The 23,057-nt window shown below is 37.1% G+C and overlaps 1 protein-coding gene across 3 annotated transcripts in view; it reads left to right on the top strand.

Annotated features, from left to right (window-relative positions):
* Positions 1-1,741: 1,741 nt before the first annotated feature.
* Positions 1,742-23,057, top strand: part of EPYC (epiphycan) — a 39,840-nt gene continuing 18,524 nt past the window's right edge. Inside the window, exons 1-2 of one of the 3 annotated variants that reach the window (XM_043880980.1) lie at positions 1,742-1,831; positions 4,327-4,504. In XM_043880980.1, coding sequence (XP_043736915.1) covers positions 4,340-4,504 — 165 coding nt within the window. In that variant the 5' untranslated portion in view covers positions 1,742-1,831; positions 4,327-4,339. Of the gene's footprint in view, positions 1,832-2,811; positions 2,967-4,326; positions 4,505-23,057 lie in introns of those variants that run through there. The other 2 variants (XM_043880990.1, XM_043881001.1) reach the window with 2 other exon arrangements.

Here is a 23,057-nt window from a genome sequence, read left to right as displayed (position 1 = left end):
TACCAGAGGCACGTTTTAGTTTTCTCTAGAACTTTTGCAGTGTGAGTGAAAGTGAAGAAGAGAAATTTATTTTTTTTTTAATTTTATTTAATTTTATTTTTTTATTATTATTATTTTTTTTTCCAGTGGGTTTTGTTATACATTGATATGAATCAGCCATGGATTTACGTGTATTCCCAATCCCGATCCCCCCTCCCACCTCCCTCTCCACCCGATTCCTCTGGCTCTTCCCAGTGCACCAGGCCGGAGCACTTGTCTCATGCATCCCACCTGGGCTGGTGATCTGTTTCACCATAGATAGTATACATGCTGTTCTTTTGAAATATCCCACCCTCACATTCTCCCACAGAGTTCAAAAGTCTGTTCTGTATTTCTGTGTCTCTTTTTCTGTTTTGCATATAGGGTTATCGTTATCACCTTTCTAAATTCCATATATATGTGTTAGTATGCTGTAATGTTCTTTATCTTTCTGGCTTACTTCACTCTGTATAATGGGCTCCAGCTTCATCCACCTCATTAGAACTGGTCCAAATGAATTCTTTTTAATGGCTGAGTAATATTCCATGGTGTATATATACCACAGCTTCCTTATCCATTCGTCTGCTGATGGGCATCTAGGTTGCTTCCATGTCCTGGCTATTATAAACAGTGCTGCGATGAACATTGGGGTGCATGTGTCTCTTTCAGATCTGGTTTCCTCAGTGTGTATGCCCAGAAGTGGGATTGCTGGGTCATATGGCAGTTCTATTTCCAGTTTTTTAAGAAATCTCCACACTGTTTTCCATAGCGGCTGTACTAGTTTGCATTCCCACCAACAGTGTAAGAGGGTTCCCTTTTCTCCACACCCTCTCCAGCATTTATTGCTTGTAGACTTTTGGATAGCAGCCATCCTGACTGGCGTGTAATGGTACCTCATTGTGGTTTTGATTTGCATTTCTCTAATAACGAGTGATGTTGAGCATCTTTTCATGTGTTTGTTAGCCATCTGTATGTGAAGAAGAGAAATTTAATACAAATATATTTTCTCTATATACATGTAGTAAAACCCAGCTTCACAAAACACGTCAGCTACCAAAAGCCTAAAATAAATCTTGTATTCTGGGGCAAAAAAGTTTTTAACGTAATTTGATTTTTTGAGCTCAGATAGATAAAAGAGAAGAAAAGGAGCCTTCTTTTCAAAACACTCAGATCATATTTATGCTTTACTTCTGGGCATAATTTTTTAAAAAGATAATCATGCAAGAGGTTATTGTTTGCCCTCAAAGCATTCCAAGCAATCAAAATAATCTGTTTTCTTTTGTTTCTTCTCCTTACCCAACATTATATAGGTAAGGTTTTTGAAACATTTACTAAATTTCAGTTAATGTCAATGAAAATCGAAAAAAAACAATTCAAGATATGCAAGGTTTGGTAAAATTCTTTCTTCTTAGAACATTTCTGAAATATCCATTTATAGTATCACTGTGTACATTAATGTCTTCCCTTAACTGGTGAATGTGTTGTAGACAAGATATGTTAAAACAAACTTATTCCATTTAAAATTTTTAAGGTGATACATCTGCAATCAGAATTCCTTTAACATAATTTCAGGAGCTTTATGTACTATGTGATTTGGCTTCTGCTGCTTAATTTGAGTGATTATAAAATAATTTGGGTTTTTTAAAAGACTAAGAAGCATTTCCCAAGGTGAGCTTTTCCAAACAGAAAACTGAGTATAAATTATAAATTCCACCTCCCACAGACCAGAATTCACAACCATTGGTCAGGGGCAAATACCACTGGGACGGCATCCTCAGTCCCTGCGTGCCATTTCAACAAGTCGGAGCCAAAGGTAAGTTTTTACACTTGCCTTCTTCTTGGGTTATAGACTTTTTTTCCTACTATAACAACCTTTGAAAAAAATAATTCACCTTGCTTTAATATTTTGGTGAACTTCAATGGATTGGGTTTAGTTTGCTCCTTTTATATTTATATTATTCTTGGAAAATCCAAAATTCTGAATTAGCTTAGGAATTCATAACATACAGTGAAACAGTTTATCTTAATAGCCATGACAGATGCCAATAAAATTATAGTTGTTTCCAATATATTCCTTAAATCAGGTGCCCTGATACAGAACACGTTCTTTGCTAGTATTGACAGGCACTGTTGGTTGTTATTGATTGAAATATCATGCAAAAGAAGAAAATTACAAAAATTAGGTGTTTAAAATGTACTGATGATCATATTGGAATTGTGCAATTAGAATGCCTTTTTAAGCTATATATTTTAAAGCTTTATATAGGTATATGCTATTAAAATATCATTAGATGGCATAAAGTAGATAATAAGTTCAAAGTTTCAACAAGCCACTACATTAAATACTAATGTAAGTATTTGAAGTAAGAGATATGCTTTTTATCTACACATGGATGTGTGTTCTTCATATTTCCAAGGCTAACAGACTGCCTTATTGGTGATAGCTTTAGGGGATACATCAAATGCAAGTAACTTCTAATATGCAGATCTTCATAATCAAATATAGAGTATAAAAGTGAGAAAAAATAAGCAAGTGCATAATTTTTTTGAACAATGAAACTCACCAGAAATGTACAAGGAAAATATATACTTCTTAGATTAGTGGTGTCCATTGTTACTGATTCCCACCTGAATATGGAGATTGGTTGTTGAGAGATTTGCAAATCACACTGTTTTATTAAGCAGGACTTTGTTGGTGATTGCATAATACAGTTTCAAATCTGAGACTGTGCAAAACCTTCTGCAAAGGCAAGTAGAATAGAGGCTTAGTTTATCCTGTGTGAATAAAATTTATTTGAAAACAGCATAGGAGGGGATAAAAAGGAGCTCCTTGTACTACTTCTTATTCTCAGAGGAATTTCATATGCTTCTGCCTAAACCTGCTTCATAAAGACTTTCTTTCAAGTAACTGAAGGTCAGTTGGTCTGCTAATGCATTCAAGTTTAAAGGTAATATTTACCATGAATTCCTTTTTATATGTCTGCGTAGGTACAAACACCACACGTACTGTTCATAAGTAAATCAAAGAAGTGTATCTGAAATACGAAACCTTTAAAATTAGACATGCTTGATAAAAAGCTTTCCAAATACTTTGTTCCTCTATAAATGATCATGAAGTAACACTTTTGATAGGCTTAATTTAAACATTTAAAATTATACTAAGAGATTTTTTTCTAAACTACAATGTATTCAAAGGAGTATACACAGAATTAAAATAATTAAAATTATAAGATATTGACTGATTCCCCCAAAAACGTGATGTTATCATGGAAAATAAGGATTATATTAATTAAAGAATTGCAAAAGATTGCTCTAATCTTGTGTGTGTGCAAATGCTCCTCTAAGGAAATCTTGCTAAATGGTGACTTTTAAACATGTATTCCCATTGATTCTGAATCTAAACTTTAAGTAGCCATTAAGAATTGAAATAAAACACCAAGGACTAAAGGAAAAGTGTTTTTTCTTATCTCCTCCATTTAGTTAAGAACAAATTTTGAAAATATTGCATGAAATATTAATTTTATGTATGTACATATTAAATTATGTATGTATTAATGACACCCAGCGGCAACCAAGAAGTAAAAGGGAAAAAAAAAAAGCCTTCATTATTTTGTCTGGAAAAAGACTTGGGCTTAAATGTACAAGAAACAGTCTTAGTTGTATTACTAGCCAACTCTGTCTTGGTTTCCTCATTTTTAAAATGGTCTGAGAGTTATAGTAATTATCATCATCATCATCAGCTCTGCATCCCGGAGCTGATGAAATAACTTCATGCTTAGTAAGTGGGGAAACTTAGATAATGCGAAGGCTTTTGTGAATAAAGTGAAAGTTGTTCAGTCGTGTCCAGCTGTTTGTGATCCCATGGACCATACAGTCCATGCATTCTCCAGGCCAGAATACTGGAGTGGGTAGCTGTTCCCTTCTCCAGGAGATCTTCCCAACCCAGGGGTTGAACCTAGGTCTCCTGCATTGCAGGTGGATTCTTTACCGTCTGAGCCACCTAAGTTTATCACAGTCTTTCTGTATCTCTTTTTCTCCAAGTTTCTTTATAAAATAAAATCGATTTATTGTAATTACAATATCTACTGCAAAAATGTGGGTAGGTTTGTGAATTAATTAGAAGACCTGGCATCAATAGTCCTCAGAATCCACACAGTTACACATGTTATGTGATAAATTATCCGTTGAAAGAAAACTACCAGCTTGAGTTTCTCAGTATTGATGGTGCTCTATAATTCCTATTTAGTGCAAGCTATTCATAAGTTATTAGCAATTAAACATTTATGTGTTTCAATGTTTTATGATTAGGAGAGTTTGAAAAATGAAAGCATTAGCAAGCCTCATTGTGGGACTTGTCATCTTGGGCGCTGCTGTGACCGCCCCAACTCTAGAATCCATTAACTACGACTCAGAAAACTACGATGCCACCTTAGAAGACCTGGATCATCTGTACAGCTACGAGAACATCCCAGTGGGGCGAGCTGAGGTAACCGATTCCTCCAACTCCTGAGCCTTTTTAAAGCATTATATGAGGGATTATTGGGGTTTCTTCTCTTCAAATAGATTTTTGTTTACTTAGGAGTAGAGATGGTTCTGGCTTCCCAGGTGACTCAGTGGGAAAGAACTGCCTGCCAGTGCAGGAGATGTGGGTTCGATCCCTGGTTCTGGAAGATCTCCTGGAGGAGGAAATGGCAACCCACTCCAGTATTCTTGCCTGGAAAATCCCACGGACAGAGGAGCCTTGTGGGCTGCAGTTCATGGGGTTGCAAAGAGTTGGACAGGACTGAGCAACTGGGAACATACACTGAAATGTTCCAAATTAATAATTTTGTATTAACATTTTCTCCAGAACATGTTCAATGTGATGGAAGTTAACACTGGAAGACTATTTTCTTTTTTATACTTCATTTTCTTTATATCTCCTCATAAAGTTGAAAAATAAGAGTTTCTATCAAGTTAGAACAGAGAAAGAGGCAATCAGTGAGAGAAAGGTGAATTCAAATAGTACACCTATAATGATAAAGAAGTTTGGGAAGTTTGAAGTGAAGAAAAAAGATGTGAGAGATTAAAATGTAATAGAATAAAACTAAAAGAATGCAAAAAAGGGACAATGGTTTGAAACTTTACTGTTTTCCAAGTGGAAATATGCTTCCCTAAATGACTGATTACTCTCAGCAGTAATGTAGGCATTGGCAAGGTTACAGACCATTACCTAAATCTAATATGACATGTTCCTAATTAAATGGTAGGCTTTTTATATAACTAAAGGATACAGACTAATTTTTTCTGAATCAGAAAACAAGCAGACCTTGAAATGTTGGAGTATAACAAACATACAACATTGACAAAAACTAATTAAGTGCAAATAAGCCAAAAGGGAAATTACATCACCTCTGCAGAATCAGAACATATTTGGGGCAGTCATTCGAGTGCAAATCTCCTTAGAATAACTTTTGATAACTAGGGACATGAAATATTTAAACAAAAGCATGTATTTAAATTGTATGAGACTTAGATACATCCTTTTTAAGATAGTAAATGTTCTCATCTTTCTTTTTATTGCCTTATTAAATACAGTTAGATTTTCACTGTACAATATTTTTATATCTTCTCCCCACCCTATTCTTTTACTGTCTTTCTCTTGTTTGCCCTCTGTCTTTTTTTTTTTTAGTGAAATTTCAGGCTTGACAGCAGGAGACTTTTCTTCTGAACATTTGGTTATGACTGTTTTTAAATCTTTATTAATATTCACTGTTGATTCATTTCACTGTGTGCCTTCTATTATATGAAGGGGGCTTTCTGTAGAGAATTTATAGTTGTTAATATCTATCTTGCAATAAATGTGATGTCTATATCGCTATTGCATCAATGGAGAGCATTACAAGAAAGTTTTCAGCACTTAACTCATCTGCCCTGCTCCTTTTTCCATCTTGCATAAATTTTTTGAAAAACCACAGTGTATATTTGCAGTTATCTACTAAAATAAAGATTTTAAACTTATTTGTCATTCTTCCAAAAAGTATTTCATAGGATTGGTGAGTACCATAAGTGAATTCTCTATTTTAAGTGGAGCTGAGGAATTTGGCTTCAAGGGACTATTTATTCACTTCAGAAGAACAGATGCACAATAGAGAAAACACCTTTTAAGACTAAGCATCCCTTGTGGCTCAAATGATAAAAAAATCTGCCTGCAATGCAGGAGACCTGGGTTCGATCTTTGGGTTGAAAAGATCCCCTGGAGAAGGAAATGGTCACCCACTTCAGTATTCTTGCTTGGAGAAGTCCATGGACAGAGAAACCTGGTGGGCTACAGTCCATGAGGTGGCAGAAGTAACACTTTCACATTTTTTAATACCCTGGGCAAACTGTGAAGGAAGTGAACTTCATCTGAAGACTGCTTTTAAGTTATTCCTCACTGTCAGGATTTTTTTGTTGTTGTTGCCCAAGAGGCCCTATACATTCTCATGAAAGTCTAAAGTTCTTCCTGCCATAAAGAAAATTAAGCTAATCAATATATCCATATAGAGATGATTTAGTAGACAACCTTTCCTCATGTTTGCTTATTCTAGAATAAGAACCTATCCATAAGGTACTGAATGGGTGACATTATACCCTTACATACTCTAGCCCTTATTTCAGGCAAACATTTCTAATTTTCATAATGGCCTACCCAAGCTCAGAAACCTAAACACCAGAGGGTTCCAGAGAGTCACGGACAACACCTCGTAGTTGCTTAAAATACACAAATCATCACTGATAAAATAATCCTTTGCAGCAAAGTCATCATCAGAAAACTGGCTTTAGGTAGGTGATAGACATAGGTATAGATAGAAATATAGATATAAATGTTCTATCAGTTCAGTTCAGTTGCTCAGTCATATCTGACTCTTTGCAACCCCATGGACTGTAGCGTGCCAGGCTTCCCTGTCCATCATCAACTCCCAGAGCTTATTCAAACTCACGTCCACCGCGTTGGTAATGCCATCCAATCATCTCATCCTTTGTCGTCCCCTTCTCCTCCCACCTTCAATCTTTCCCAGCATCAGGGTCTTTTCCAATGAGTCAGTTCTTCGCATTGGGTGGCCAAAGTATTGGAGTTTCAGCTTCAGCATCAGTCCTTCCAGTGAATATTCAGGACTGATTTCTTTTAGGATGGACTGGTTGCAGTCCATCTCCTTGCAGTCCAAGAGACTCTCAAGAGTCTTCTCCAACACCACAGTTCAAAAGCATCAGTTCTTTGGCGCTCAGCTTTCTTTATAGTCCAACTCTCCCATCCATACATAACTACTGGAAAAACCATAGCTTTCATTAGACAGATCTTTGTCGGCAACGTAATGTCTCTGCTTTTTAATATGCTGTCTAGGTTGGTCATAGCTTTTCTTCCAAGGAGCAAGCATCTTTTAATTTCATGGCTGCAGTCACCATCTGCAGTGATTTTAGAGCCCCCCAAAATAAAGTCTGTCACTGTTTCTATTGTTTCCCCATCTATTTGCCATGAAGTGATGGGACTGGATGCCATGATCTTAGTTTTCTGAATGTTGAGTTTTCAGCCAACTTTTTCACTCTCCTCTTAAACTTTCATCAAGAGGCTCTTTAGTTCTTCTTTGCTTTCTGCCATAAAGTTGGCAATCTTGATTCAAGGTTGTGCTTCATCCAGCCCGGCATTTCACATGATGTACTCTGCATATTAGTTAAATAAGCAGGGTGACAATATACAGCCTTGACGTACTCCTTTCTCTATTTGGAACCAGTCTGTTGTTCCATGTTCAGTTCTAACTGTTGCTTTTTGACCTGCATACAGATTTCTCAAGAGGCAGGTCAGGTGGTCTGGTATTCCCATCTCTTGAAGAATTTTCCACAGTGTGTTGTGATCCACACAGTCAAAGGCTTTGGTGTAGTCAATAAAGGAGAAGTAGATGTTTTTCTGGAACTCTCTTGCTTTTTCAATGATCCAGCAGATGTTGACAATTTGATCTCTGGTTCCTCTGCCTTTTCTAAATCCAGCTTGAACACATGGAAGTTCATGGTTCATGTACTGCTGAAGCCTGGCTTGGAGAATTTTGAGCATTACTTTGCTAGCGTGTGAGATGAGTGCAATTGTGTGGTAGTTTAAGCATTCTTTGGCATTGCCTTTCTTTTGGATTGGAATGAAAACTGACCTTTTCCAGTCTTGTGGTCACTGCTGAGTTTTCCAAATTTGCTGGCATATTGAGTGCAGCACTTTCACAGCATCATCTTTCAGGATTTGAAATAGCTCCACTGGAATTCCATCACCTCCACTAGCTTTGTTCATAGATATACTTCCTAAGGCCCACTTGACTTCACATTCCAGGATGTCTGGCTCTAGGTGAGTGATCACACCATAGTGGTTATCTGAGTCATGAAGATCTTTTTTGCATAGTTCTTCTGTGTATTCTTGCCACCTCTTCTTTATATCTTCTGCTTCTGTTATGAAAGTATAACACACTTGAAAACATAAATGATATATAATTTTAAAAAGATATTTATGAAATAGGTCCAGTAGCAAAAATCAATCAACCAATCCACTCACCTACCACCTATGGAAAAAATCAAAAAACAACTAAATCAATATGATAAAGTAAGGTGACAAGAGGAACAAAATTCAGAAGAACTTTAGTTCAGATCTTCACAAATTATTACTATAAATTTCCTTATAAGCAATTACCATATAATTCCCTATGGGAAAATATGAAATACAGCCAACAGTTCCAGTCATGTGAATGGATTCTAGAATCTGATTAACATGGCATGAATTTCCTGGATGCAGTCTTGGAAGTTTAGATTCTGGAAGGTCAAATAAACTTATATATCTCATCTTTATAAATTAAAGGCAGTGTTTCCACATGTTCTTGATCTTATGGGATACTTTTTGAGTGAACACTGATAACACGCCCATACAGGGTCTCATTGATGAAAAAGTTCAGAGTAAATGATGCACATTGAGAATAAGGGGATCAGATTCTTCAGCTGTTTTTTTTTTTTTGTACTTGATGCCAAGAGTGTGGTTCTGCATAATTTAGCCTAGAATTTGTTTCATCTGTACAAAAGACAACTTGATATTCTAAAATTGTAAAATGACAGGATAACTGCTTTTAAATGCCAATTTTCTTTCTTATAAAATCTAAGACTTGTCAACTTATGCCAATATAGTTGACCCTTTGGTCTAAACTTGGTATGATTAATACTTAAGGCCTTTGATATATGTGGTAGGCAGAATTCTAAGATGTGCCCTAAATGGCCCATTCCTGGAGGCATCCATGCTCTCTACAATTCTTAACATCATGAATATATTGGGATATCACTCCTGTAATAGGTTATGTTCTACGGCATACTTGAAATTTAAAAAGGGAGATTATCTTAGTCAGCCTGACCTAAACTCATGAGCCCTTTAAAGTCAGTGTCTTGAAGTTAGGGATAAAATTGGAGTCATGAAAGAAATTCAATGCAAGGGAAATGATCTGTTTCTGGCTTTAAAGTTAGATGGGTATACGGAGCAGGAATGCAGGAAGTCTCTAAGCTGAAGAGAAGGTGATAGCCAGCTAGTATATGGGGGTAGAGGAAACCCATCTCTAAATATACAAGAAACTTCAAGACCCACATGAGGTTACAGCCCTGGTCATCACCTCTATTTCGGCCTTGTGAGGCCTTAAGCAGAGAACCCAGTCAGGTCATTCTTGAACTTCTGATCCACAGAAACTATGAACTTAAAAATGAGTATAGTTTCAAACTGCTATGTGTGTATGTGTGCTAAGTCACTTCAGCCGTGTCCGACTCTTTGCAACCCCATGGACTATAGCCTGCCAGGCTCCTCTGTCCACGGGGATTCTCCAGGCAAGAACACTGGAGTGGGTTGCCATCTCCTCCTCCAGGGGATCTTCCTGACCCAGATAGCAATTTTCAATGCAGCAACAGAAAACTAATATAATATGTAGTGATTTAAACTGCTTTTCTGAAAGCCACATTTGAATTGCTGTAAGGCTGCAAGGCTTGCATTTATGAGTCCAGTGATTTATTTAGTCAGTGAGCCAAACCACCCTTGGTTCCCAGGGTTAGAATCTCAATAGAGCTTTATTAATTTCTACTGGTAGTAGTATAATCATTACCTCCTCAGTGGTTGGAAAGTATTTCTTTCAATGGTTTGAAAATTATATACAGTTAATATTTCAGACTGATGACTTATGTGATTTCTGAAAATCTACAATATCTGGGATCCACTGGACATATGTTAGAAAAAGATTTTAGACCCAGCAATTCCATCATCTGGGCTTTCCTGGTGGCTCAGCAGTAAGAATCTGCCTGCCAATGCAGGAGATGCAAGTTCTATCCCTGGGTTGGGAAGATCCCCTGGAGAAGGAAAGGGCAACCCACTCCAGTATTTTTGCCTGTGATGCCCCATGGACAGAGAAGCCTGGTAGGTTACAGTTCATGGGGTCACAAATGAGTCAGACACGACTTAGCAAATAAACAACAACAACAAATTCCATCACAATGTTTTAAATTATCCTGTGGATAAATCTGCTGATATAAAGTTGCTGCAGTTTTTACCTCTAGCTTTCATTTTACTGTAATGATATGAGTAGGAACTGGTTATAAGCCATTAGACTGAAATGCAGATGTTTTCCTTCTTGATGGATAATAGCTTAATTATGAGCACTTATTACATGTCAGTACTGTGCTAGGAATATCACATGTATTATCTCATTTATTTCTCCCAACCAAAGAATGAAATCCATTATTATTCCCATCGAATAGATAAGAATGTTGAGACAAAGAGCAGTTAAGTAGCTTGACTAAGATTACAGTTATTCATAATATATAATCATAGTGATGTTCTCTTACCAGAATATAATTTCTAACAAACTAATAAAGATTATATTGTCCTCCCTTCATTTTCTACCATTTTCTAATCGTCCTTTTAACTTGCACTGGTTTTGGTTGAACTTAATGCCAGGTGCATTCTATACTGCACTCTGAGAAAGAAAAACATTCTTCTATGGGTGCATATGGTGAACTAGAAGTGAACTTTATAGACAACTGAAAGTTACCTAATTTTTTAAGAAAAAATGGTTTAAGACTACTTAAGAATTGTGAATAGGTATATGTATCTAAGTTATAAGGAATAACCTGAGTGTGTAGGGTCCAAGGAAAATTTCACTAATTTTTTTAAGTGGTTCATGAAAAATCTAAATAGTTCAAAATTCTGTATTCTTTGAATGGCTTAAGTTGAGATTGTGCTTTTGACTGAGCAGGTATTTGGTGTTCCCATTTTCATGATGCAGTTTTTGCATTATTGATTGTCTGTTTCTCTTAGGTCTAAAAAATCATTGGCCTTGCCCATGAGTAAATGATTTTGCTTAGAAACGTACTCAGTGACTGTATTCATATTTATTGAGGTTCTGCTGAAAGGTATGAACTTCCATTCCTCCAGGAAATTTTCCTGGCTCCATCCAGGTAATTTGACTTCTCCACACCTCTATCACATTATTTAGTCTTGCATAATTACCTCTATTTAATTGAGCCTGCACTGTTCCCATATCTTCAATAAATACCAGAGATGTTATGCCATGTGGTCCCATGAAGCACTTGACTGTATTTGTCATAGGATGGTGTCGGGGACATTTAGGACAACATCACACGATGCTCTTTCATGAGGACATGAAGGAAAAATTTCTCTCAGTGTCAGAACAGGCTGCAATTTTTAAGAAATTTGTTTATGTTCCAGGCCATCCATCTTGTAACTGTGTCGGTCATTTTTTTTTCAGAAAACTAGATCTTAATTTTTGCCTCATTCTTCCCTGGCTTTGTATTATTTCCCACACCTCTATCTTCCCGTCACCCTAATCTCCTCATGGAGGTTATTTTCTGAAATATTACCATGTGTGCTTTAAAAATTGCCTTATATACATACTGGAAGGAGTGAGAGTATGCATTCATAAGGAAATAGCATTAATAACTAGCCAAAAACATCATTAATAATTGGCTAAGAGTAAGTTTCTTGAATGAGGAATGCTTTTCTTGCTGTTACTCTCCACTGATCTTAAAATTAAGGCCTTTTTTTTTTTTTTAATTTCACAGAAAGAACAGGTGGCCAGATTGTTTAAAATTATCCTTAAAACAAAAACTTCCATTGAAATAAATATATTCAGCTTCAAAAATAGCATTTATCAATAAACTTTGCCAAGGAAATGAAAATTAAATTTAGTGAAGTTATAGGAATGGGAGAGAACTCAGTGAAGGCAGTTGTATCAATTAAGAATGGAGCAGTGATTTTTCTCCTGTCATAACAGGATGCTATGCAAAAAAAATTTTAGAACATATGTTGATGGCATGTAACACCTGAAACTGCTGAAGTAGAATCAAACTAATATGGGACTACTTATAGAAATCAATGTCCACTTTAGATAATGACATATAAAAAGGATCTTAAAATTAGGTTATACAAGTATAATGAATTGGTGTAAAACTTCATTAATACTAGAGAGCAGTTTGTCTCAAAACTCATCTGTATATATTCTGAACAAAAAACAATTAAATTAGAAATATTTCTACTATTTATTTCTTCTGGTGAAAGAGGTATGCAATACTTTATATTGTATCTGGAATCATGTCTCACTTTGGCCAATTTATACAATATGTTTTAAAGTTTCAAACATATGGTTGGCATATAAAATACCTCTTATTGGAAGAAGTAACTTGTTAAAGTGTCACTCGGCCTGAAGTAAATATCCTTTTCAGGCTATGGCAAAAATTAAAAGCTAAAATTTCTCTTTACCCTCCCTTTTCATCAAAGATGCTCTGAGGATGAGAGGAAAGAATTTTGCTGATGATCCTTTAATATGGTTGTCTGATTGAGTTTCCATATGTTTCTTTCCAAAGCAGCATTAAACCGTTTGATTTTTATTTTAAGCTATTTGAAAACCTTAAAAAAGTGAAGCAACAAAAATGTACAATCATGCAGGATCATCAGGAGAAAAAGATTACTGATATTATTTGCCAGTGATTTGTTTGTGTTTGTATCTGTACTATACATTATTTGTGAGACCACAATATAAGTTAATTATCAAAACTGGCCCTTGAAATAAGACTTATTTTTCAGAGCAACTGAGGATCAGAGTTCTTATTCAACTAGTAAGTTTCAGAGTAAAATTTAAACCAGATTCTTCTGATGCCAAAGTAGAGAGACCCAGGCACTAAAACCTCCATTATTTTTCAATTCCTTCTCTTTTATCTTTGCTTCTTTTAGCTGTGTCCCATATTGAGGCTTACTTTCTCTGAAATTAAGTTATTTGAGTATTAGGAACCAGATAAAGTTTTCTAGTGATTGCAATTAATATACTATCTAAGTATCTCTCTTAGCTGTCAAAGTATTTAAGGAAGAGACAGGAAAGATGATCCTTCTGAACTGGAAGCAGCTTTGTCAAAAACATGGTGATTGAGTAAACTTGGCCAAACACATTTCTTCCTTGTACATTTTCAAGAGAAAGTAGAAAATAAGATACAGCTTTCATTGCCAGTGTTCATGGTCACATTGTTTTAGATAATTAGTATAAATCACTTAAATCAATTTGAGCACCAGACTTATGCTTAGCGCAGAATTTCATCACACTCGGCCTACCTACATGCCAGCATGTGGAACCCACAGAGTACTCTTAGTAACTCAGACTGAATGAATGGCCCAGGGCCTATTTGGAAACAAAATTTTGATATAATGATGACAACAAAGAACACTTTCAAGACTGAGTATTGACTGGTGGGGTAATTTGGGAGAAAGATAAATTTAAAATTCTGTTTTGTTTTATAAAAATCTTACTTGGTGCTGAATAAAAACCCAAATAGTATTCAGGATTTTGAAGACTTTAACAAAACAGGGAGATGGGCCTATAATTTAAATATTATGTGCTGGAGGAATGGAGTTCACTGGTTAGGCACAGACTGGCAGAGTGGAGACTCTAAGCAAATAAACAAGTAGGATATTTGCTTTTCAACCTGGCTTTGCCTGGGCACTTAAATCATTCCACGCACACTACAAAGAATGGGGATAGAAACCACCAGCTTTGGGTGTTGCTCATGTATACACCTGATTCACCCTTGAGAGGCAGTTTTTCACAGAGTTGAGTGACATGGGCTATGGAGTCAGACTCCTCATGTGTGAGTCTCAAGTCTGTCACACCAACTGTGTGGCCTTGGACTGTCATAAAAACCCTCTGAGTTTCAGCTTCCTAGTCCTAAGATACCTTGGGAGAAGACTCTTGAGAGTCCCTTGGACTACAAGGAGATCAAGCCATTCAGTCCTAAAGGAAATCAGTCCTTAATATTCACTGGAAGGACTGATGCCGAAGCTGAAGCTTCAATATTTTGGCCACCTGAGGTGAAGAGCTGACTCACTGGAAAAAACCCTGATGAGAAAGATTATCTTCAGAACATGTGATTTAGCTCAAAATTGTTTTTAAGGGAATTTTTGAAAGAGTTAACTTTTGAAGGTAGCAGCTTTAAAAATGCAAAGAGCCAACTCACTGGAAAAGACTCTGATGCTGTGAAAGATTGAGGGCATGAGAAGAAGCGGGTGACAGAGGATGAGATGGTTGGAGAGCATCATCAACTCAATGAACATGAGCTTGAGCAAACTGTGGGGGATCGTGAAGGACAGCGAAGCCTGGCATACTGCAGTCCATGAGGTCACAAAGACTTGGACACGACTTAAGAGACTGAATAACAATGATTTAACTTAGAGCCTGGAATATAGCTAACATTCAATGAATGTTATCTTTACCATGGAATCAGTTATTAGTCAACAGCCACAGAGGGTTATGCACTGGTGATCAGAGAAGCCTTCATGGAAGGGAGAGGATTTGTGCCATAATGAAGACTAACTCTGCTGGCATTGGTTCACTTTGGATCCACTTACCAATCTTTTGCTGAAAGTCAGGAATAGAAGCAGGTAAATCAGACCAAGTCCCTCCTTGTCCCTCAGTAGCTCTCAGGCTAGTCATCTTATAAACGCACAGCTTCAACACAATAAAGGAAGTGAAAAGATTAGTATAAATAAGATCAGTAGTTTAGGGACATAAGGTGTCTATGAGTTCAGCCACAAAATATACAGATGTGCTGAGAAATTATATATCCAAATCTGTCATGAGTCACAGACCTGATAGAAAATCTTAGATATAAATTATGTTACTCGTGTGTTTATCTATTATTGTTTTTGAATAGTATGTAAGTCTAGTTACATGCATAAATGCTATAATGAATACAGAAATAGATACATAAATATATATATAAATATAATTATAGATAGAATCAGATTAACATAAGCTATATACAATGGGTTTCCCTGGTGGCTCAAATGGTAAAGAATACACCTGCAATGTGGAAGACCTGGGTTTGATCCCTGGGTTGGGAATATTCTCTGGAAGAGGGCATGGCAACCCAATCCAGTATTCTTGCCTGGAGAATCCCCATGGAGAGAGGAGCCTGGCAGGCTACAGTTCATGGGGTCATAAAGAGTCGGACACAACTGAGTGACTAAGGACAGCACGAGCTATATATAATAATATTATCTCATAAAATAGTTTACAAAATATATATGTATAAAGTATATTGTATTACATTTCCCACATCACATCTTGTATTATATATTATTAATTATGTGTTATATTATGATATAAAATATAAATTAAGACAGTGAGGCAAAGAAAAGAGTTGTTAACATTATATGAAGCCAGGGGTTGAGTACATATTTGAAAATGCATACTATTCTATATATGACACATAGAGATACATATAATATAGAAATTTTCTGGGCAATAGTGTTAGGTTTTAAGGAACCTTATATATGTTCCTGCTATGGCCTACCTAAATTTAGGATCAACTAAGAGACAGAAATGAGACTAAGACCAATAGAGTTCAAAATATCCCCCTTGTTACTGATAAAGGCTAAGTTGCAATATATGATTTAGGTGTGAAGCAACTGTGGGGTTTTTAGTATAAAACTTCAGATATAGGCCAGGTCATCAGTCACAGGCAAGGCTAGTCAACCACAGACCTCAGAATACAGTAAACCTTATTGCCTGCATGAAGGGGCAAAACCGAACGCATGCTCCTGGCAAACAGGCAACTTCTTCTGAAAAAGAAGACAGCCACTCATGCTGAGCTCCTTTTCCTACTCACTAATCACCCTGGTCATTCTTCTCCCCTTAGGAGGAGTGGATGGACCTACTCCCCAACACAGTGGCCTCACAAGCCATTAGGCTTGGGCCCTGAGTTCAATATCGACCTCCACATCAAGAGAGGAAGTCAGCCCACTTTTTAGGACAGTGGCTCCTACATTCCTGAGTCCTGCTCTTGAGGCCTGCATGAGACCAACCAGCACTCTTAGATATCCTCTGTAGATTTGATCACACAAAACCCTCAAGTAGGTCCAAGAACATCAGTGAATTTATCTCAAAGATTGAAATTTCACTCTCAGTTCTATGTTCTAACCTCAAATTATATCAAGGCCCAATATTTAATATCAGAGCTTCTGCAATGAAGTGAAATGCTGAATAATTACACCAATAAGACAGAAACATAGAGGATACAGATTTGCATATAGCTCCCCTACCTCGATAAAGTTTTTGAAGAAAAGTTAAAAAGTACACATTAATGTCCCTTGCATATTAAAGCATGTTGTTTAGTCGGTAAGATATATCTGACTGTTTTGCAACCTCATGGACTGTGGCCTGCCAGGATCCTCTATCCATGGAATTTTCCAGGCAAGAATACTGAAGTGGGTTGCCATTTCTTTCTCCAGAGGATCTTCCTGACCCAGAGATGGAACTCGCATCTCCTACACTGGAGGCAGATTCTTTACTACTGAGCCACCTGGGAAGTCGATAATCAAGTATGAGTGAAAGTCACTCAGTCATGTCTGACTCTTTGCAACCCATGGACTATACAGTCCATGGAATTCTCCAGGCCAGAATACTGGAGTGGGTAGCCTTTTCCTTCTGCAGGTGATCTTTCCAACCCAGGGAGCGAACCCAGGTCTCCCGCATTGCAGGCAGACTCTTTGCCAGGTAAGCCACAAGGGAAGCCCATATTAAAGTAGAAACTTGTTTAAATCCAAAGAGATTATAGTACAAAGTCAGAATTACTTGCCTCATGATTTAAAAGATCATAGAATATGGACTCCAAAACTCCCCTTTTTCACAACCTGAGTGGACTCTACCAGGTACAGATGTAGTTCTTCAAAGGCACATAAATTGCTATTTGTTCATTACCAGGTCTCCCATGACCCTGATATTTAAAGAGAATGAAGTACTTTTTGCACATACAATATTATCACAATATTGACCCCAATCTCCATCAAATTTTAAGAAACATGTTAATCCTGAGTCCCTAAACAGCTATTCTAGGCAAAAGTGTATTCCTCATGCCTGTACATACTATTGCCAGAGACCAAGAAGAGAGTTGATGGTATCTGAGAATTCAGAAGATGGAAGAACTTTTGGTTTAACCTCATCCAGATATTGGTCAACTTATGTTCATTGTCCCTAGTATGCAGAATTTGAGGTCAAGTACAATTTGGAGAAATCTCCAACTTCCACTAGAAGTTAAATTATGGCACTGTTTTACCTTTCTTAGAGCAGCTGTTCTCCAAGTGTAATTCTTGAGCTGGCAGCACCAACATTACCTGAAAGCTGGTCAGGTATGCAAACTTTCAGGTTCCACTCCAGATCTAACAAATCAGAAACCTACCCTCCAGGTCATTCTGATGTACCTATGAGCTGCACTGAACTAGAAAACATCCCCAAACATCATGTCTCTTCTCTCAGAGTATCACTGGAGATATTACTGTTTCCTGGCCCAATTTTAAACATCCAGTTTTTTTAGCACAGGTGATTGATGACTTCCCTGGTGGCTCAGTTGGTAAAGAATCTGCCTGCATTGCAGAAGACTGCCTGCAATATAGGAGACCTGGGTTCCATCCCTGAGCCAGGAAGTTCCCCCTGGAAAAGGAAATGGCAACCCACTCTAGTATTCTTGCCTGGGAAATCCCGCGGACACAGGAGTCTGGTAGGTTACAGTCTATAACATTGCAAAGAGTTGGACATGACTGAGCAACTAAACCACCACCCCACCAATCATCAGATCCATCTGAAGCTTATCTTTCTGCACATTCAAAGCTTCTGAACTCCATTTTCCTGCTAAATCCTGGTTTTCTGGTTCCTGGTGTTGCATTGAGTATGTGTTCTTTCAAGTGATAGATGGTTGTAACCAAGGATTTTCAGCCAGGGGTTTCTCCAGTCTGGAAGCTCTGTGTCCCAGGGGCTTTTACCCTTGCTTCAGGCTGTGAAATTCAAGAAATCCACCTCCCAGAGAGTTTCCGCTTCTTCCCCACAGTTGTTTTTGTTTTGTTTCAAGCTGGAGAATCAGCCTCAGCAGATTCCTGAACTGAAACTGCCAGTTGAGGTTTCTGATGACTGTGGCCCTTGGAAGGCCCGTAAAAAACAATCCCTCTGCTGTGGGCTTCCATAGTGGTTCAGAGGGTAAAGCGTCTGCCTACAATGCGGGAGACCGGGTTCGATCCCTGGGTTGGGAAGATCCCCTGGAGAAGGAAATGGCAACCCACTCCAGTATTCTTGCCTGGAAAATTCCATGGATGGAGGAGCCTGGTAGGCTACAGTCCATGGGATCGCAAAGAGTCGGATACGACTGAGCAACTTCACTCACTCACTCAACATTTCAGAGTTCCAGGACTTAATTGGCACTTGTGTCTCCTACGTTCTAGTCTGTGGAATTAACGTTGACCTTGGCCATATATTTGAGTCACCTCTAGAGTTTCAAAGTGAAAGTCGCTCAGTCGTGTCCGACTCTTTGCGACCCCATGGACTGTAGCCCACCAGGCTGCTCTGTTCACGGAATTCCCCAGGCAAGAATACTGAAGTGGGTTGCCATTCCCTTCTCCATGGGATCTTCCCAACCTAGGGAGGCAGATTCTTTACCGTCTGAGCCATCAAAGTACATTTTAATGCTTGGACCACACTCTAGATTATTAATATCAGAATATCTAGGGGTAGAACTCAGATTGGGTGTGACGTCCCTCAGCTATTCTTTTAGTATTCGTCAGTTACTATTGTTTTTAAATCAGTTTAATATGCTTTTTAGTTTGGTCCTTTTACTTCTTTAGTACTGTGTGCCTTCTAGTAACGAGAGTCTTCTTTCTTCTCTCCGGTCCAGACTTGTTTTTCTGACAAAAGTGAAAGTGTTAGTTGCTCAGTCATATCTGATTCTTTGCAACCTTATGGACTGTAACCCACCAGGTTCCTCTGTCTGTGGAATTTTTCAAGCAAGAATACTGGAGTGGGTTGCCATTCCCTTCTCCAGGGGATCTTCCTGACCCGGTGTTCAAACCCGGGTCTCCTGCATTGTAGGTGAATTCCTTACCATCTGAGCCACTGTTTTCTGACAAAATTCTCCAGATATTGTTTTGTGGCATCTTCTACAGAGACATTAAAAAAATCAGTAAATGATAAATCTGAAAAAAGTAACATTGTTCAAAAGAATTTTGGAAATCTTCACATTTCTGAGTTGGATAATCCCATACTAGACATGTTCTTCCACTACATTCTAACCCAGGATTGGACCTGACCTCTTATTGTCCTGCACAGCCTTTTAAAAAAATGCCTGTGTGTTTGCATACCATAACAGTGTAAGCCTCTCTGTTCCTAGCAAACTCAAGACCAAGTTTACCATAACTTTCCCTAGGAATGTTAGAATGAGAAATTTGTGGAATTAGGGAAGATCCAGTGAAAATAGGGCATTAAAAAAAAAAAAAAGGCTAGGCAGGACAATAAGAGGTCAAGCAATGTTGTCATCCATCAGGCTGTACAATTATTGGCTTATGATGTCAATGTACTCGAAATAAGATGCAGATAGGTGGGCCCCAAAGGATAATCAGTGACATCATGTCAATATCTTTGCTAACTTTCAATGTGGGCTTTAAAAAGGAAAAGTATATGTGTAAATATATAAAACACTCCATTTCTTAAAGCATATAAGGAGAAGAACAAATGAAATGTGTCTAGAAGGTATTGAGGATGGATCAAATCTTTTTTCAAAGTGTTCTCTCTGGAATTATGATATTGAAACTCTGATCAAAGACATAAATATGAAAGAAATCAAATTCAGAACATTTAGAAGTCCTTCACCATAACGATATTGAATCTATAACATATATATAGAATGGAGATTAAAACAGATCCATACATTTTGATACTGAGATTAATAAGGAAGATCATAGAGCCAAATATTACCAGAGTCAATTAACTGCTACTCAGCAGCCTTCTGTTGACAGGATGACTTCTATCAGGCTAATGACTGCAAAAACTTATGATAGTCAACAAATTCAAGGATTTCAAACCCTTGAAAAACAGCCTTCTGTTACTTTACGTCATTATAGAGCTGATATACACAGGGTCCTCTGTTCTGCTTCTGTTTCTATAAAGTTGTAACTATAATTAAGCCCCCAAGTGAAGCTACAGAGACTACAGAGAACATACTGGTGGCAATAACAGGGTTCAGGGTAGCATACTAAGTTAGAATGGTCTTTTGAATTTGTTTAAAGTCATTTTGCTCCTGCGAGATTAAGTCAGATTTCTAAATTTGCAAAATTTTGCAAGGCTTTACCACCAATCCTGTACAATAGAAAAAAATGTAATGTGATAGCTATTTTGAAGACAATTGAATCTTAGCTGCTTCTCCCTAGAACATCCTCTGAAATGCAAGTTTTCCTGTTTAAAACGTCTATAATTACCCCTGATAATACATAAATCATCATCATGGATGAATAGCAGTTGTACTCAGAGGCGCTCTGCATATTAAAAGGCACAGTTTGTTATCCTCTGTGCCTCAAGAAAGTCTGTGTTAGAAGGAACAATTTGCTTTGTGTTAGGATGGGAAAGATTGAAACTTAAAAAAAATACTAAATTACTCCATCATAAAATAAAGAGCCAGTGTTTGAAAGGTTCCAAATATCTTGGTTTTCAGTCCAACTTCTTTGTTTTCAATTACTGTGATTGACTCTCTCCCCCTACTCCCATCCTCATGAGATTACTGATTTCAGCCTGCACTAAATTGTCCTTCTGGCAACCTTACTTGGGGAACAAGGGCAGTAAGGGGAAAGGGAACATGAACTGACTTTGCTATTAGATAATGTTTCTACCGCCTTTGCCAAAGTCCCCTACCAATATCATTTGGAGACATTCAATTAGAACTAGATGATACATTTTGTGAGAACTAAGATATTAGAAACCTATTAAGTTTCTGGAGCCTAAGGGGGTGATGGTGAACAGAGTCCTGAATAAACTGGGATAAAACTGAAGTTAAAAAAAAGTCTTTCTGGCAAGTAAAAATGAAATATTGCCATTTTCTGACAACAAGAAAAGGAAATGAGAAAATAAACATGCGAACAAAGAAAAAAACACTGAGGTCCCAGAAGAGACACCAGCTAGAGAGGATATGATTAAATGTAACCTTCAAATCATCAGCTTTTGTTTCTTTTGCATTACAGCTTTCACTTAAACATAGCATTGAACACAAACCTATGAAGAATAGCTGTACATTAGGATAGATTTTTTTTTTAAAAAAGCATTTACAGGTTTTTGTCAATACATACATCATATCTTAGCAAGTTAACATCAAATATGACTGTATGCTATATTGGTTAAAAAAAGCCATTAACTAGTCTTGATTTTGACTTTCAGGCATTTATTCATTCTATAGATTTATTAATTTTGCATTAAGCTAATAAAATACTGAGATTTAAAAATAGATAAATTGAAATAATGGTGAACTGAGTAAAATTTGGTGATATATTTCAGTAAGTACTACATAAGTGACCTAGATCAAAGAACAGTAGTCTGTCAAAGAGAAATTAGAGAGGATAGAGAGACCAAAAAAATGTGCATATTTATATTTTTCTAATGTCAATGAAATGTGCTAGGTAAATAAATTCCAAAAATATTAAAAATTGTTTCATTAGTTTAATTAGGAAATGGATAAGAAAACAAAAATTGAAAAGGTCTATTTTAGGGCAAGTTACATTAGCAGCTGTAACAAATAATTCAAAATCTCAATGGCTTAATGCAATAAGGAATTTATATCTTGCTGACATGGCTACCTAATGCAGGTCAAGGGGTTTACTGCCTTCCAAGTAGTTATTCTGGGATTCAAACATCTTTCATGTTAGAACGTCACCATCTTCACCTTTGGACTTCAAAGTCACAGTGGATCTTGTGTTGACAGATTAAGGGAAGAGACAGAATCTGGAGAAAGAATGCTTGCTCTTCCCTGATTTGAACCAGACATTGCACATGACCTTCTCTCCCTATCAGTTGGCCAGAACTAGCCACATGACCCAATCTAGAGTCTAAGAAAGTGGAAAATTGATTTCAGCTGAATGCCCAAGAGGAAAATGAATATATGAAACTATCTTAGCTTAACCAGACTAGAGCTTCATTCTACATAAAAGCTTATTTCTTACAAAATTGAGAGAAAATTATAATCAATGCTGCTTGAATTTTACATTCTACCTACATCAGTGTTATGTGATATTTTTTATACTTGTCAATTTCAGGAGAAAGACTGATTGGCTGCCAAGTTCTCTCATAGGGCAGCATGGCCTTGGGAGGGTGTTCAGCCTTCAGCCTTCATGTGTAGCAACAGACTAATGTAATCAGTCATGGTCAGATATGATGGTAGGTTGATAAATGACACTAAGAAAAAAATCACAAGAGGCTTAAAATATGTACAAGAAAGTCTATTTATGAATTTATAATGTGAGGTCATTTCCACCGATGACAATGCTCACTTCTCCTATCCAGAGCTCCTCTTTCTCAGAATGAAGATTTATAAGATGTTAGATTATTCAGCATAAATTTTTTTGGCTGAGTACAGAATCAGTAAGTATTAAGGAAGTTGTGTAGTTTTATGACAATCATAATCAGATTTAAATCCTGGGCTTACTACATAGGAGCTGT

Source organism: Cervus elaphus, chromosome 3, assembly GCF_910594005.1.
Source record: "Cervus elaphus chromosome 3, mCerEla1.1, whole genome shotgun sequence".
Lineage (NCBI taxonomy): Eukaryota > Metazoa > Chordata > Mammalia > Artiodactyla > Cervidae > Cervus > Cervus elaphus.
Note: the sequence above shows the minus strand (reverse complement) of the source record. Positions and strands in the feature narration are given on the sequence as shown.